This window comes from Rhinolophus ferrumequinum, chromosome 24 (genome assembly GCF_004115265.2).
Source record: "Rhinolophus ferrumequinum isolate MPI-CBG mRhiFer1 chromosome 24, mRhiFer1_v1.p, whole genome shotgun sequence".
In the NCBI taxonomy this organism is placed as follows: Eukaryota; Metazoa; Chordata; class Mammalia; order Chiroptera; family Rhinolophidae; genus Rhinolophus; species Rhinolophus ferrumequinum.
This window is the reverse complement of record NC_046307.1, coordinates 17989317-18005855: the sequence shown is the minus strand read 5'-3', so window position 1 is coordinate 18005855 and position 16539 is coordinate 17989317. Positions and strand designations below refer to the sequence as shown.

General features: G+C 41.6%; 1 protein-coding gene across 2 annotated transcripts in view; it reads right to left on the bottom strand.

The window, feature by feature from the left end:
• Positions 1-15734, bottom strand: part of KCTD16 (potassium channel tetramerization domain containing 16) — a 218549-nt gene extending 202815 nt beyond the window's left edge. The window contains exons 1-2 of one of the 2 annotated variants that reach the window (XM_033097080.1): positions 15700-15734; positions 12812-13947 (exon numbers count right to left, since the gene is read on the bottom strand). In XM_033097080.1, the coding sequence (XP_032952971.1) occupies positions 12812-13643 (832 nt within the window). In that variant the 5' untranslated portion in view covers positions 13644-13947; positions 15700-15734. Of the gene's footprint in view, positions 1-12811; positions 13948-14322; positions 14951-15699 lie in introns of those variants that run through there. The other variant, XM_033097079.1, reaches the window with a different exon arrangement.
• Positions 15735-16539: the final 805 nt, after the last annotated feature.

Sequence of the window (16539 nt, the reverse complement as noted above, 5' to 3'; positions counted from 1 at the left end):
TTTGTTTAGAATGTTCGGGCTAGCATTTTTCAAACAGTGACACTGAGCCTAGGGTTCCTGAAAGTTCCCCAAGGGCCACCAGAAAAATAGGAAGAAAGGGGGAATAAGGAAGAATATTTTACTCACACGCAATTCCCATTTCAATCAAAAACAACACTACTTTGAAAGATTGTGTAAGTTGGCTTCTACCTAAGACTTCATTTAAAGCTTGAAGACTCTGAAGACTCAAAAAGAGGAAACAATCATGCAATACTGAGATTCCCCCCACCTCCCAGGATGCTCTGATTTTACAAATCAAGTTGGAACTCTATCTTGAAGGATATGCTTCATGCTCCCATCCAGCGTTACAGTTTATGGAGCTCCAATAAAGGGTTCCTTTTTATTCATTTAATCACTATCTTCACACCATAAGTATATGATCATTACACAAATGGAGGAGACCAAAATATGCCCAACACATTTTTGATTGTATGCTACTCAATCTTATCTAATAAGAGAGCTGGAGCTGTAGTCCCATAAAAACCTGTTTGCTTATTGTGACCATTGGTATCTAAATGCTTTAACTACTTTCTAAATGAGCAGATTTAATCTCTCTTCTTGGGTATAGTTACCTTTCCTTAAGATGTCTCTGGATGATCACTCAAACTAAGATAAAATCTGCCTTAAGAGCAGACATCTAATCAAGCAGCACAGTCACTTTATATGTGTCATATTCTTTGCTACTCAGTCCTATGAGGCAATTAGATAGCTTCCCTATTAGTGTTACACAACTGAGGTACCTGAGGATTGGAGAAGCTAAGTGACTCAGCAAAGCAAGTGTCCCCACTCTCGTTTACATCTTTTATCCTCGCCTTCATTCATTTCTACTATACTAGCCAGAGCTCATATATATATATCTATCTATATCTATAATCAGTTGCCTTCACCATGAGAGGGAATCCTACTATTATAATTTTACATGGTGGGGTGGGGAGATTAGAAAACAAAATCACTTATGGAGTACATACTGTGTGCCAGGCATTGTACTAGGAATATAAGACAGGAGGACAAATATAGTTCCTGCATCCCTATACCCATGAAGCTTAGAGGAGAGAGAAGGAGGAAGAGGGGGAGGGAGAGAAGGAGGGGGAAGAGGTGGGGGAGAGGGAGGGGGAGGGGCAGGGGCAGGGGAAGAAGGAGAAGAAAGTAAATCACGCAGGTAATTACACATGTGAATAGGGCTATCCATGCTGGAAACAGGGTGATGAATAGAGAATGACCAGGAAGGCACTGGCTACTTCAGCTACAATAGTAACAGAAGACCTGTGCAAGGAAAATACACTAAAGCCTAACTCTGAAGGATGAGTAGGACTCAGAAAGACTAGGAGTGAAAGGAAGAGTATTGTGGGGAGAGGGAATACAAGCGCAGTCTATTGCAGTAGGAAATAGACTGGCCTATTTTAAGAACGGTCAAAAGGGTGGTGTGATGGAGCACTGTGGATGGACGAGTGCCTTCAGAAGGGGCAAGAAAGGAGCGCATACAGACTGAACTATAGGAATGCATATTATGTGATGTGTTTTTCCTTTCTTGAGGTCATGCAGTGTGTATAGGAGTAGTCCAGAGTGAAACCAGTGGGCAGCAGCGTGAGTTTTGTTTCAGTAGTGGGAGGGTCACCACTATCGGATCCATAGTCTCTCAGTTTTTCCTTCCAGGTCCAAACACACTCATTTGTAAGATGAACTAAAAGAGCCTGGCCATGAAGTGCCTGGCTGTTGATGAGACAAGCTAACAAGATGGTATGGCCTTGGCTTAATCTTCACAACACTGCCATGAAAGAAGCTTCCCCAGTCTCCTTTCCCTGATGAGTGTTCTGAGGTGTAAAGAGGTTAAGACACTTGCCCAAGTAGGCCCTGGTGTGACAAAACGAAGGTTTTTATCCAGATAGGTCAGATGTTGTTAGTCCATTTAACCATATATTCACTCTCGCTCACAGGATGCACCCATGCTCAAAAGTAAAAAACAAGTAAAACTAAGGCAAATTTCATTCACTCTACATTTCACATTTTCTTTAAAATGTGGTGTTATGAATGTATGCACGTATTCAACAAGTGTTTATTAAGCAGCCCCTGTGTATTCAGCACTGTGGTAGTTATTGCAAATGAGTTGCATGTGAGACTGACAAGGTAAATCAGAAATCCTCAGTTAAAGTTAAAATAATAATGACACACAGCATTCTGAGAATCATTATAAAAGGAGACCACAGACAATCATAAAGTACCTTGAAGGCTATCATTTGGCTTCTGATTTTGCACTTGTACTTTCACAAGACAAAACTTTGAATGGAAGAGGGGACTGAAGAGGTTAAAAAGGAAGATATTGGTTGCTGGAGTAACTAAATTATTCACACAGCTATCACTGGAAAAAATCTAATTCAACAAGAAATGAAATGGTTGCAAATTTTCTTGAGGTTCTCCTACGCCATCATAGGTATAACTTTTATGACTCCATCAGCCAGCTAGTATCTTAAAGTCAACAAATGCATTAAAGATTTAAGCATTTTCTCCTCTCTAAGCATTAATATAAATTCTAGTTTAATCTTCTGACTCCCCAAGTTCAGATTAGGAGCTTCCTCTCTAGTCACATGAACTTACGCTTCCCATCATACTAGATTGGAATTGCCCACTTACTAGTCTAATTTCTTCTAACACAATGTGCTCCATGAGTACACTGACCACATGCCTCTTGTTCCCAAGTGACCCTGAAATTGCATGCAGTCTCAGGTACACAGTAGGTGTTCAATAAATATTTCTAGAAGGAGTGCGTGAGCCAACCATTGCGGAGATGTCTGGAAACTTAGCACACACATAAGCAAAGGGTATAACAGGGTCACAGTGCCTGGCACTTACTCGTAGCCAAAAGGCTGCAAAAAGAGAGAGAGAGAGAGAGAGAGAGAGAGAGAGAGAGAGAGAGAGAGAGAGAGAAAGGAAGGTTTGAAGTGCCTGCAGTTTCTAATCAATGAGGTCTGTGACATTGTGAATCACTTCCCTGGCAGACTGTGGAGAAGTACTAGGAAATCATTAACATAAGGACTTTGTGAATCAAGATCTTGATTCTTTGCGTACAGATATTCTATTTTCTACCCACCTCAATTGGACAATCCTAAAAAAAAAAAAAGTTACTTTATCTAAGACAGGTCCTCCATAAGTGTGAAGTAGTCAGATCTTTTCAAACAAATATTTTATATTATTGAGCATCCATGGGCCTAAACATGGCCTTTAAAATGTTGAAAGTATCACACGTTGTAGCGTCCGTCATTACTGCTCCATGCCAAAGGAGTAGCTACCTATCCAGAAAAGCCAAGCAAAACCACTCATTTTCTAAGGCACATTTTTCTTAAGCAAATAGGAATTAACACCTTTCTGTTTCACTGCAGCTTGACAAATTGCACAACTCTACATAGGTATGCCTCTGTTTAAAGCAAACAAGATACTTCACCTCGTTGGCTAGAAAGCAAATTAATGAAAAACGAATTCTGTATTCCATTTGCATTACAGTGTAAATTTGCAGGCACCTGCCCGTAGGAAAATTTCTCTACTTGATGCAACTGAATGCTTAAGCTGTAAGAAAATTAACCATGATGCTTGACCAGTGCTTGATGTGTTTTGTGTTATAGGCCAGCTCGTTCTGTTTGGGGTATTCTCAGAACTCAGCATCACTTCTCCAAGTATATTCCGTTGGTTTTCATTTGATGCCTCTGCCACCCTCTGACATCCATCTGTTCATTTCCCTTATCCCTGCCACTAGAATTTCTCTGCTGCTCCAAGGTCCCCCTCACAAAACAGTCACCATTACCAGATCCTAGGTATCCTCTTCTCTATTTTGTTGCCTGGTAGTGTTGATCTGGACAGTCTGCAATATTATCTAAAACACAATATACAACTGTCTGAAAGTCTCTGAAATATGCTATCGTTGTGTATAATGGGTTGCCCCCTGTTTTCATCTACGTAACTAGTTCCCAATCATATTATATCAATATACTCAGAATAAAAGGTCTCTATAAATTCAGGTGGGGAAATTACTAGAATGTTCTGCTTTGGAATGGGACTGATGAATAAAAGTTGAAAGGTATGAATTTTGTCACACGGGGCGTCTTTGGAATGGGTCACATGGTAACAGTCCCCATTAGCACTCGTATTTCCTTTTAATGTCACAGAGCACAGCAACTCACAGTGGGAAGCAAAATGTCTTGTTTTCATTTCTGGAACAATTTTAATGATCCTATTGTCAGTGTCATACTCAATAATCATTCCCTGTCACCATAAAGGAGACTACTCTCTAGGCTGAGATTCATAAAGGTTATTCTAAGTCTACAGTGACTATGTCATTTAAACTGTAATTCTTAATTTTCAATTCTGCCACATATTCTCCTAGGTTCTGGAAAAAAAAAACACAGTTGGAAAAACAAGGTGGTGGGGGGGAAGTCACTATTAATGACTTCCGTTATGCAATAGCCAGGGGGAAGAAAAGTATCACTAGAATTCGAAGTTTTCTGAGAGGTTTACTTTATGTTTATTCAGATTTAATTAAAATAAATAGCTTGAACTTTCTCTTAAAAAGCCACTTGTAGAAGTGTTTGTTTGTTTGTTTGTTTACTTGTTTGAACATGCATAGAATCAACAGACTGGGCAAAGTATCCACAAGGACTATTACAAAGAATCAAGTATATTATTTAGAGGAAGCACCTGTGTCTCATCCAGTATTCCCAGAGGTCCTCGTAATTAATTTTTTTTTCTTTTGGTCTTCATAATCATTTACTAACACTTCCATGGCATGGACGAGGTCCCAGGCACTGTCATGAGCACTCTATACATATCACCCCATTTGATTCTCCTAACAACCCTGTGAGGCAAGTACTACTATTGTCAATTCCATTTGACAGGTGAGGAAACTGAGACACGGAAATAAAATCTTTTGCCAATGATCAAATAGCTAGGGATTCAAACTCAAGCAGTCTGGGTTCCAAAGCTCAGGCTCTTAACCATCATTAGTGCCTTGGGCATTAAGGAATGACCATTAATGATTACGGCAAGGGAGGGAAGAAGGAAATGGAACACGGAGCAGGAAGAAAATGAAGGCCACCTGGCAATTCTCACAGCACACTTTGCAGTCTAGTAGACTTTTTTTCCCACTGGGGCTTTTGTCTCAATTTTGTAGCACTTTATTGAATTCTGAATCCTTCCTGGGTCATTCCTTAAACTCAGGCCTCACCCCAATTTCAACGTGCTCCTGCTTGGATGAACCAACTAAAAGAAAACCACAGGAGATTTTGCTGCTGGTGTTTCTTCCACTCCCTTGAGCTAGAATCTCTGTGCAGGTGCTAAGAGCAGAGAGAGCATCTTTCCGTGAGAATTCCAATTTGCATGCAAAGTGCTTAAACTACTGGTACCTACAGTACTCAGTGGCATTAGAAAATACCACTATTGTTATTTAAAGCACCATCACACTGTCACTTCTCTCCAGTTCTTCTATTAAGAGATAATGTAATGGTATATTCAAGACAGTGTCACCATTCGTGACCATAATAGAACCCTGCAGTGGGCATTTATTTCTTATCCCTTTGAGAAATATTTACAGAGTACCTATATTTTTGCCAGGTACTACGCCAAGTGTTATGATGAACGTGACAGACACAGTTCCTATCTTCACAGAGCTTATAGTCTTAATGCTAGAGAGACCGTTAAATAAGCAAGTAAAATACAGTGTTATTTGTGCCATAGTAAAGAAAAACAGGATCCCATGGGGCAAAGATAAGGAGTTGCCTAATCCAGATACAGTAGGTTAGGAAAGGCTTCCCAGCAAAAGTAACCTCTAGAATGGAACATAAAGTCTTTAATCAAAGCAAGTGGAGGCAGAGTTCCAGGGGACATCACGTACAAAACTGAAGAAGGAAGTGTATGACAGTACTCCAGAGGTCATTTCATGAAGGGCAAGGAGTTTGCATTTAACTCTAAGAGCAACTGCAAAGAATGAAGAACTTGAAGCAGAGCAGTAATATGGTCAGACTCACGTTAGAAACCTCACCATGTTAGCAGCAGGGAGACTAGATCCAAACAGGACAGCACCAAACATGGAGTGGAGAGGACAATTTAAGTGTCTGCAGTAGTCTAGAAAAGCAAAGCTGGTGGTCTGGGCCAAAGCAGCATCAGTGGAGATGAAAAGAAATGGATGGACTTGAGAGAGAGGAAGAAGAACCAATAGGACTAGTCATAGATTGGAGTGAGGGGTTAGGAAGAAGGAAGAGTCAAGGATGACCAACATTTCATTCTTCCTTGGGCAACAGGGTGATGATGGAATTGCCGTTTACTGAGATAAGGAACACAGGGAGAGATGAAATTTGGGAAACACAGATGAAGAGTTCCATGAAGCTTCAATACAGTTGAAAGAATCCAAGAGTACAAAATTAGAACAGCCCAGAGGAGAATTTTCCCACCCAGAAGAATTCTTCCCACCCCCCGTCACACAGGACCCTCCCCTTAGGACCCCCAGTGCACTTGTGGGTAGGCTCACTGCAGCCCTGATGGTAGCCACCATCCCCCACCAGCCCCCAGTCTAATGATGAGAACAGCAGTGGAATACTAGATAGTTCTTGAATGGCTTGAACGAAAAATAGGTATCTGCTATATAAAATAGATCCCCATTGCTATTTATCTATATGATAAATATGAAAAACTAACAATAAAAATATTCTCTTCCCTTGCCTTCGTAGTATATAGCATTTCAATTTGTCAAAGCAAATTAAATGTGGATTTGCCATCATTTATGATGATTTCTTGCTAGAAATACTGAACTTGAATCTGATCAAGTCTCTAGAATCTCGAGTCTAAATCTAACAAATGTACAGAAAATAGAAGGGTCAGGAAAAAAATGTGTTTATGACATCACAGAGATCATAGCGATGGATCAGCAAAACTCAGAATACAGGACATTTAACATGACAAACAACTTGGTTTCTTCAGATAAATTGGAAAAAAAGAGAGAGAGAGCAAGACAGGAGAGAAGGTAGGAGGGAGGGAAGGAGAAATGAAAAGATAATTAGGATATACATTTTGCCACTTGGTTGCATGTAAGTTATATGCAACTGTTTTTCTTTAATTTTGAAAGAGTATAGAAATAGCAGCCAAAGGTAATGAATGGATCTCATTTGGATCTTGACTCAAACAAGCCAACTTTAAGAAAATATTGTGAGAAAAATCAAAGCAGTTTGAACACCAACTGCATATTAAATTATATTTAAGAATTACAGCAAGTCCTCGAACAATGTTGTGTATTCAACGTCATTTTGTTACAACATTGATGAGATGTCATAGGAACTTAAGTATTGTTTCTATCAATCAGCCTATGGTAAAACTGGTTTCGTTATACAAAGATTGGCCTAAAGTCACAGAACGTTGAGGACTTACATATTAATTTTGTATGTGACAATTGCCTTGTGTTATTTTTTTAGTTCAAACATAATATACTATATTTTAGAAACATATAGTATAGCATTTATGGATGAATGAAATCATTGCTGTCTGAAATTTACTTCAAAATAATCCAGTGCAGACAGTAGGGAAAGTAGGTAGGAATATATATGAAACAAGATCGGTCTTGAAATGATAATTGTTATTATTGGAGCTGAGTGTCTCGACACTTGGATGCATTTGAAAAATTTCTGTACTAAAAATGTTTAACTGACTTGCCAAGAAATCCAGTATTTGAGGAAAGTTATAGCCAAGACCAAAGAAAAAGAGCAACAGTTACGATGCAGACACTTATTCATCTATCAATTTCTGAAGGAACTGCTTTCTGTGCACTGGACTGGCACTGACTCCTAACACAGTCACTCCTCTCCATAGTTTGTATTTGGAGGGGATCCAAATGGAGCTTTGTGGCACATTAGCTGCTAGTTCCATTTCTAATTCCTTCGATAAGATCCAAACCTCATTCGGCTGTCAGTAGCATTTGGTCTTCTCTTTCCAGTTGTACAGATATTTTTTTAACGTACCAAAGCACTTGTGGGCAATCTGAGAGACCTCCCTTTTTTGTCCACATATTGACACTTGCTGCCAAATTCATTCAGTGAGGCCACAGACCGAGGAAGGGACTACTTGAATCACCTTCCACAAGGGATTGGGCTCTGGTAACACATCGTGTTTGGCATGAAAAAGCAAACAATATAATAAAATATCTTGCTAACATGTTTCTATCACTGTTATATTGAACCCAATGCTCAGAGCACAGCATCTTAAAGAGATAAGAAAAAATGCCATCCACCACCCCTATCCATTATCATCACCATCACCATCCAATGTCTGCCCACACCTGGGTCTAAATCGACTTCTTGATGAAGTCTTATATTTAAGTTGTGCTATATATTGTTTTAGTTACAAATTACGGCACTTCGAGTCTAAGAACACTGCCTTCAGAATACAGTTTCCTGATCCACAACTATTAAACTATTAAACGGTTTCTTCTGTACAAAAACCCGTGAGAAAAGTAACACCGTGCCTTAAAAGTATGCTAAATATAATGACAGAACAGAGTTTTTACTGACAACAAGTCTTGATTATAACATGGAGAGAAAGAAGAATATCAAAGCAGGAACACAAAGCAGAAGAGGGAAAGAGAGCATCTAAGGTAGGTAAGACAGAAAATCATCCCAGAAAGTGGAGATGTCGGTGGTGGTAGAGGCCACGATTCTGTCCTGTTGGCTTCATTTTGAATGCACCAACATCATATTTCCATGGGTAATAAGCATTGACATTTTCATTGGTATCTTTCAAAGCAACCAGGAGAACTAGAGCTGGAATCATTTCAGGATCCCCACCTGTTTTCCTATAAAAACACACTCACTTACTGAAGTTTTTAAAGTCCACGTTGGGTAAGTTAGTCACAGTGGCCAGACCCACATATCCCTTCCCAATACAAGGCCATGCAGCCGAATTCTAAGTGAGAAATCCTTTTCTGATTTGCTTTTCTCCAACACCTCATCTCAGTCCACAGCCCTGAAGATATATACTATGTACACAAAGCAAGTTAGAGACTTTTGTGGCAACAGCGCTTTAAATGTAAGGAAAAGAGGTAAAGAGAAGAAAGGCTAAAACGAACCTACATGCAGCAATTTGTTGAAAAAGTGATGAATTGGTATCTCTCTCTCTGGAATTCACAGAGCTCAGAGTAAGTGTCCTATGAATTAAACTCCCTACTTGTGGGCATGTCATCACAGTTTCATTAGAGGCAAACGCCTTTCAATCGGAGTGCTTTCAGGCACTTGTCTGAAGTAACTCACTCATGAGTAGGATTGAGGAAATGTGCAGAATTCTCTTCCCACTTTCTCAGGCATTGGAAATGGCTCTAAATAAGTGGTTCATTTATTTCCATGCACCTGTGATTTTGTTTCTAAGTGATGTGAATGGCTATTGAGTGTCTGGATCAGAACTTCTCTTTTCCAAATTACTTAGCTCCCATTTCATTTAGAGATGAATCAAGAAGGCATTCTCTGATGTTTATGATATTACCTTCTCTCTACAACCCTTGAAGGAGGTAATTATTTATCTAGCCGGGTGGGAAAGAAGGAAAGGTACCTCCTCATTGGTTGAAATTGAAACAAAAAACATACCTACAATACCATTTGTGAGGTAATCCCAGGACAGATATTTCTTTTGTATGTTCCTGTATCACTCACATTTTCTTGGTTGCTGGGAAGTGAATCATAATCTATGGTATCTCACATGTCGTATTTTGATGTGTAAGCAATGTAGACACACATTGCTTACTACCCTCTCAAATACATACAGACACCTGTTGATTTTAATTGTTCATGGTTCACAGTAACTAAACACACAGTTCAAACTACCTGAGGCTGGTCATGAATTCCAGGTCTACATGAAGATTAAATGAGGCAAAAATCTAACCACTTAATAATTGACAGACAGATTTTGGGTTAATTTCCCCTTGGAAAACTTCTAAGAAAATTAGGCAAATAGGAAGAAGTGGTCTCTCCCCAAGACTGTCAACCACCATATGCAAGGTATTAACTTCTTGCTGTTTATTTTTTACTGTGATATGGATCCAGGGAAAGTGACTGCATTATCCCTGGGTAATTAGAAGAGTGTGATTGCTTGGAGTTAATTTCTTGGATCTATGGAGTTTCTCTCTCTCTCTCTCTCTCTCTCTTTCTCTCTCTCTCTCTCTCTCTCTCCCTCCTTCCCTCCCTCCCTCCCTCCCTCTGTCCCTCTCTCCCTCCCTCCCTCGCTCCCTCCCTCCCTCCCTCTCCATATATATATATATATATGTATGAATTTGAACTAGGAGGAAGCTGAGTTCCTCCACAAAGAGCATCCTTTTTCTGTTGGTTGGTTGGTTGGTGGCTGGTTGGTTGGTGGTTGGTTGGTTTGTGAGGATGCGGGCTGTGTGCCGCCCGGAGCTGTGTGCTGCCCCTTAGAATCCGGCTGGCTGCAGCTCCTGCCCTCTGAGCACTCTACTCCACACTGCACACAGTGGCCAGGGACTCGGTGGCTCTGAGCTGGGCTTAATGGGGCTAGCGCTCGCTTGCTGAAGATTGCAGACAGTCAACTGACGCTTTAGAGCACCTCCCACAGTTTTGGCCCATTAACCCAAGCACAACAGTTTGATGAATTAATGCTTATATAGGCACAGTTGGCAGCTTCTAATTAAATAATTATGGCTAAGCAGCTGTGAGGAAGCTGTTACACACCCTAGAAAGCCAGCTGTCAGTTTGATTGGTCCTAAGACAGAGGAAGAGTTAACACTGAGCCATAGACGTTGGGCACTGAAGGGAAGCTTATCATATGAGGCATATATGCTGTGCGATATGAAGTTGCTCTGTGTTTATGCTAGCCTATCCGTGGAGGGATGGAGGGCAAGCTGCCCCTTGGCAACCTCTCTCAGCAGTCCAACAGAGAAGGAAGCAGTCATACGATCAGGAGAACAGAGCCCCTCCAGAGGGCACAGGGTTAGATACATGAGTCTTCGATGAACCCAGAAATGTCACTGAGCTAATAGGCATGTCAGGTTCTGAGCCTCATTTAGGTGAGCAAGTGATTAGAAATCCAGTGCAGTCTTTTGGGGTGGGGGGCGGGGGGTGGCTGATATGCTTTCATTTATTTGACTGAAGCTTTTTAAAATGCTGTTTTCAAGTATTAGAAATTGGAGAACAAGGTACATATCACAAAGCTAGATTGGAACTCTCCCTACGGTGCATTTTCTTTTTTTCCAAAAAGGAAGGAAAAGATATTTGTTCTACAGAATCACAGATAAAGTCAGAGTCCTTTACAAAAGGCTAAAAAGCTAGAGTCTTATCTCTCCACTAGTGGGAAATTCACCAGAAGAAAGAAAGCAGTATCAGGTGACTGAGCTCCATCACACTGTAAGATATAGATTATAGATAAAGGCCATGAATAGGCTTATTGGACCAAATCATGCTTGTTACTGCATGTCAATATGATCCTGAACTGATAGCTGATTTTATTTTTCTCCATAGGCTGTCCTTTTTATACATCCCATGTATCTTCACTTCCAAACACCCAACGTATGAATAACCCAGTACGGAATAATTTGGCGTCCCACTGGCCAGTTCACCAAGGTTCCCGGCACCGTCTCCAAAGGAATCAGCACAACAGTAGGCAAAAATCAGTCTGAGGAATTCATTTGTACCTTTATGTTTAAAGGAATTTAGCCATTTTAACCCCCTAAATATATGGGTCTGCCTTAAAATAAGAATAGAAGAAATCGAACGTTAACACCGGAAAAATATTCCTTATGGGATTCCTGTCCCAATTCCCAGTCCTGTTGAATATCAGCAGTTAAATCAAGAACTCAACTTTACAGACTTATTTACTGTTCTCCCGTCAGAGGTCAATGGATTATAGATTATCTAGAATAATGCCATTTCAAGAAAACAGGCAATCTGCACCATAAGTTGTCATCTAAGCAACAGAGGACTGACCTCTAAGAAACCCTTATTTTTTTAAAAAGCTTCAGTACAATAGTTTTCTTTCCTTCTGGTTACCTTTTATGTCAGCAATTCTATCACCTTAGCTGTCTAGATGTTTGCATGTGATTGACAATTCTTAAGGATCTAGCTCGTTTTAGATGGATCTTAAATGAAGTTCAGCTTAATTAAGTCTGCAGTGCAACTCAAGTCTCACTACAAAATGCTAAAGAGTCCAACAGCTGATTTGTAAAGCCTATGAAAGCAAATTTCAGACTCGGGTTGGGGGTGGGGGTGGGGGGAGGAGGAAAGGGGTCTTTCGTCAGTCTCTACTGCCATCTAGCCAAGATCACGTCACTCAGTACAGCACCCATTTGTAGTTTCAAAGCCCCCCGATGAAACCAAGTCTTCAGCAACCAGCTTCAGAGACCCCAAAGTTCAGATAAAAGAATAGACAGCAGCCCTTCATCCACTTCAGTCTACCAATCTCCATGGACCAACAGCCCAGTTCTAATCATTGCCTTATCTTCACAATTCAGTATCTGGCGAACCGATATACGTGTCTATTTTCATTCCACATATTACCTATACCAATATCATTTGCATCTTGTGATTTTTTGAGGCCTTTGAATAGTCTGTGACTTCATTGGAAAAGTAGATAAAAGTTGCCTTCAGTAAGACGAGAGCTGAATTACAACCTCTAATGCTCTATACCCCAAGAGTTAAAAAAAAATCCCAAAATAGCATTCCTTAGACATCGACTGAACATGCAGACCATATACATCAGTAAAGAGAATCCATACCCATGAAAAATAAAAAGAACGCTTTGCACTTACGGTAGAAGACATATTCAGTATAGCTTGACCAGATCTTGTCATCTGTATATTGGTTGACAAAAGATGCTGTCACAGAGGAGTTACAGGCCACCATGTGGAATCCACACTCTGACAACATATCAAAAGCCCTTTCCAGATGCTTGAATTTGAGATAAAATCTGGAGGTGTATCTCTCTGGGGCTCGGTCAGGGTCTCTGCTCTCATTCAAAGTGTCTCCAAAGACCTCCTTTGCCAAGGAAATCCTTCCACAAACCAAAATCCGGGGAACTCTCCGAAACTTGGCATCTGCCTGCCCCTCTCTGCCCATGGTACAGGACCCCCTGTAACCCACAGTAATAAAACCCCACTTGCGGTCCACAGGGAGCAGGGAGGAAGGGGGACAGATTCTCGTGTCGCTTCCTTGGGAGGCATCTTCAAAGTCACTATGGCAGAATTCCTCGGGGCTTTGCTTGATTTCATCCGGAGTCAGGAGTTTGACCAAGTCTGGCAGCTGGAAGTACTCAGCTTCCCTTTTCAGTCTTCCTCTTTCTGGAAAGTGATCAGGCAGGACCACCTGCCTGTCCCTGAGATAGTCCAGAATATAACGGAACAAGAATCCATCTCTGTCGATGAAAAACCTTCCCTTGGAGTCCTTGGCGAGGTCGTTAGCCGTGTCTCTCTTTGGGGAAAACATTTTCCACAGGAGGGAATGAGGGATGCTTGTTAATGTGGAATGGCGAGTGAAATAAACTTGACCCCCCACATTCAGCTCCACGACCTCAGGGAAGGAGTTGGGAACCGCAGCCCCTTGTTCTCGAGGATAATAACGACTACAGTTTCCACTCAGAGCCATTGTCCCTTTCTTCTTCTCTTCCTAGGTGGCTATGAAGGTGCAGTCCAATGGAGTCACAGCCTTATCCTTTCCATCAACTTGTCAGGGAGGCTGGAAGCTGCTAACTTGTTAAAAACAACCTCCTCTTATCCCAGTGTTTTCCCCCAAGAAAGCAAAATTTACAAGAGTCCACAGGTGAAGTAGTTTAAACCCTGGCTGGTGGTGAGCTATTACTTCACGGAATATCATCAACTCATCTCCATTCGATCTTCCCCCAGGCTCAGTAGACAAGGCAGGCCAAGTCCCCAGTTACTCAGAGGTTTGTCTGAAGGAAAAGAAGAAAATATTTCCTCAAACCCAGGCATGAGTCAGAAAAAGAGAGAGCACTGGAGAGAGGAGAGGGACTGAGAAGGAAGGAAGGAAGGAGGGTGGGAGGGAGGCAGGGAGGGAGGGAGGGAGAGATTATTTTACATAAGCAGCCCTGGAATTACTGATTTCAGCCATTATTCAACTAAATCCTAGCTTCTCTCAAGCGATTTTGTGCCTGCATGTTTATCTGTCTGCCTCTGTCTCCAGAAATGAGTATTAAAAACATTTATATTTGTATTTCTTCATTTAAAAGGAATATGCAATTTTCAACTCCTGAAAAGGGATGTCTTTTTTCAGCTGGACAGGAAAATCAATAAGCCTCAGAACTTACCTTAGTGAGTGCTGGAAACCCAGTCTTGTGAAGAAATACCCATTTGCAAAGCAGTCAGAATCCACAGCCACACTGAGCCTTGAGCTTGTCAAATCCCACAGAGGTAAAGGACAGAGGTATCAATGAAAAGTGCCAGAAAGATTGCTCTTAGAAAATAACAATATTATATATATTTATATAAATGTATGCTTGTATGTATATATGTATGTATGTATGTATTCACTGCCAATCTCAAGTTAAAACAAGTCACACAAAAGTTAAACCGTGATGACAGGTGATTGGGTTGAAGAAGCAAAGCTGAGAAAAATATTCAACCAAAGCGTCGCCAGGATTTAAAAAAAAAAAAAAAATCCAACCTTCAGCAAGAATCCTTAAAACAGAAGAGAGTTGCCAGAGGTACCGGGACTTAGCAGCTTTTCAGAAAGCCCAGAAGCAGAAAGAAAGACAGGGGTGCCCTGCTGGGGTCCCAGGTAGCCACCCCACCTGCCAGCACGAGCGGACGGGCTCCCATGTTCCCAGCCAGGTGGGAGCCGGTGGGAGCCGAGAGGAGCGGGCGCCGCCGCAGCGCGGAGATACCGGCGGGGGCTCGGCTCGGCTTCCGCGGGCGGCGGAGCTGGGTGGTTCCACAGTTCCCAGCGCAGTTGGGCTGCTGTTGTTTCAGCAGTGCAGGCAAGAAACCATCCAGGGAAATGACTATTACATCATCTTAAAGGAATAGGGCTTGGAGAAAGCGGAGGCAGCTCCGAGTCACGTCCTCCTCAGTGACAGGTCGCCAGGACTGCACGGGGACAGCGCGCGGCAGCCGTGGACACGAGCCGCCCGGGCGCTCTGGCCTCGGGGCGGGGACGCGGCACCGGGCATCCACTTCCCTCCCTGCCCTGTCCGGAAGTCTGGAGTTTCCCTCCAAGGGCCTTGGCTTTGCCCTTTCCTCTAGAGGTCTTTAGACCTCCATCCCCCTGCCCCGAAACTGTCCCCCCAGCCCAGTGATGAGATAAACCCAAGTGATTTTTCACTTGACAAATCTACAGACAAACCCTTTGCACATGCACTGCATTTCTGCTGAAGGGCAAATTTCCCCTCTGAAGCTTGTTTAAGAAAAAAATAAAAAGCACACCGAATGACCCCACCGTTCAAGCTACAAAGCAGCTTTTTCAATCAGAGGGGATTAAAACCATGTTTCTCTCAAATGCTCTCTTCTTTTTTTCTACCTTCTCCATCCGTCTGCCACCCCACCCCCGCCAAATAAATAAATGATAAATAAATACAGTTTCCCTGGAATTGATAGCGCTCTTTCAAAAGAATATAATGAAGCACTGGGACCCTCAGAAAGCCCGCAGTTCACACAAGTTCGTCGTTATCTCCCTTATCTTCGCTTACCTGTAAGAAATGGTAACCTGCAACCTCTTTCGGGGCCTGTTTCCTTACTGAGCCTCTCCTTGGGTGTGCCCCACCCCCTCCCCACGCATCCCAAGAGGACTCTGGTGGAAGACACGCCTGCAAAGAGACATTTTACTCCTGCCCCAGAAGACTCCCTTAAGTGCATCATTAGAGTTTCAGGAAGGCATTTCCAGGGCAACCTAATCCACTAACAAAGTGCTTCCAGTTGATCCTGCCAGTCAATAATGGCCCAGCCAACAGTTTACAGTAAGTCAGCTATTTCCACTTTAAAACACCCGTTATCTTAGGACTCACATCCTTAATAGGACTATAGTACTTCATCTATGAATAATATATGTGAGACACACTCTATCCCAAACAATCGCTATTTAAAAATAAATAAATAAAATAGAAAGAATGAATTAGATATATACCGTTTATTGCCAATTCTTACCCCAAGAATTAGCTTGAAGGTAGACTCAGCAGTAGGATAAATTAATGTCTAATTGTCAATCTTTTCTTTCAATAAGTATCAGGTTTACTGAACACAATCAGAATATTAGCTAACAGTCCAACACCTGATTATATTTGACTTTGTTTCTTTAACTAAATGTATTAACCTGTTCTGGCCTCAATCATGGGGATTTTAATACTGAACCAATCAAGGAAATGTTTATTATTTGATGCACTTATATCGCCATCTACTGTCCCCAAGCGATCAGTGCAGATCTAACCTGAGCCGCAAGTTTAAATCTTTTCTCTTATTTTAAAGTTTTTATAGTGGCTTGAGTATTACCAGAAACACGCTCTTCACCATAATGACAACATTTAGCTGCCACC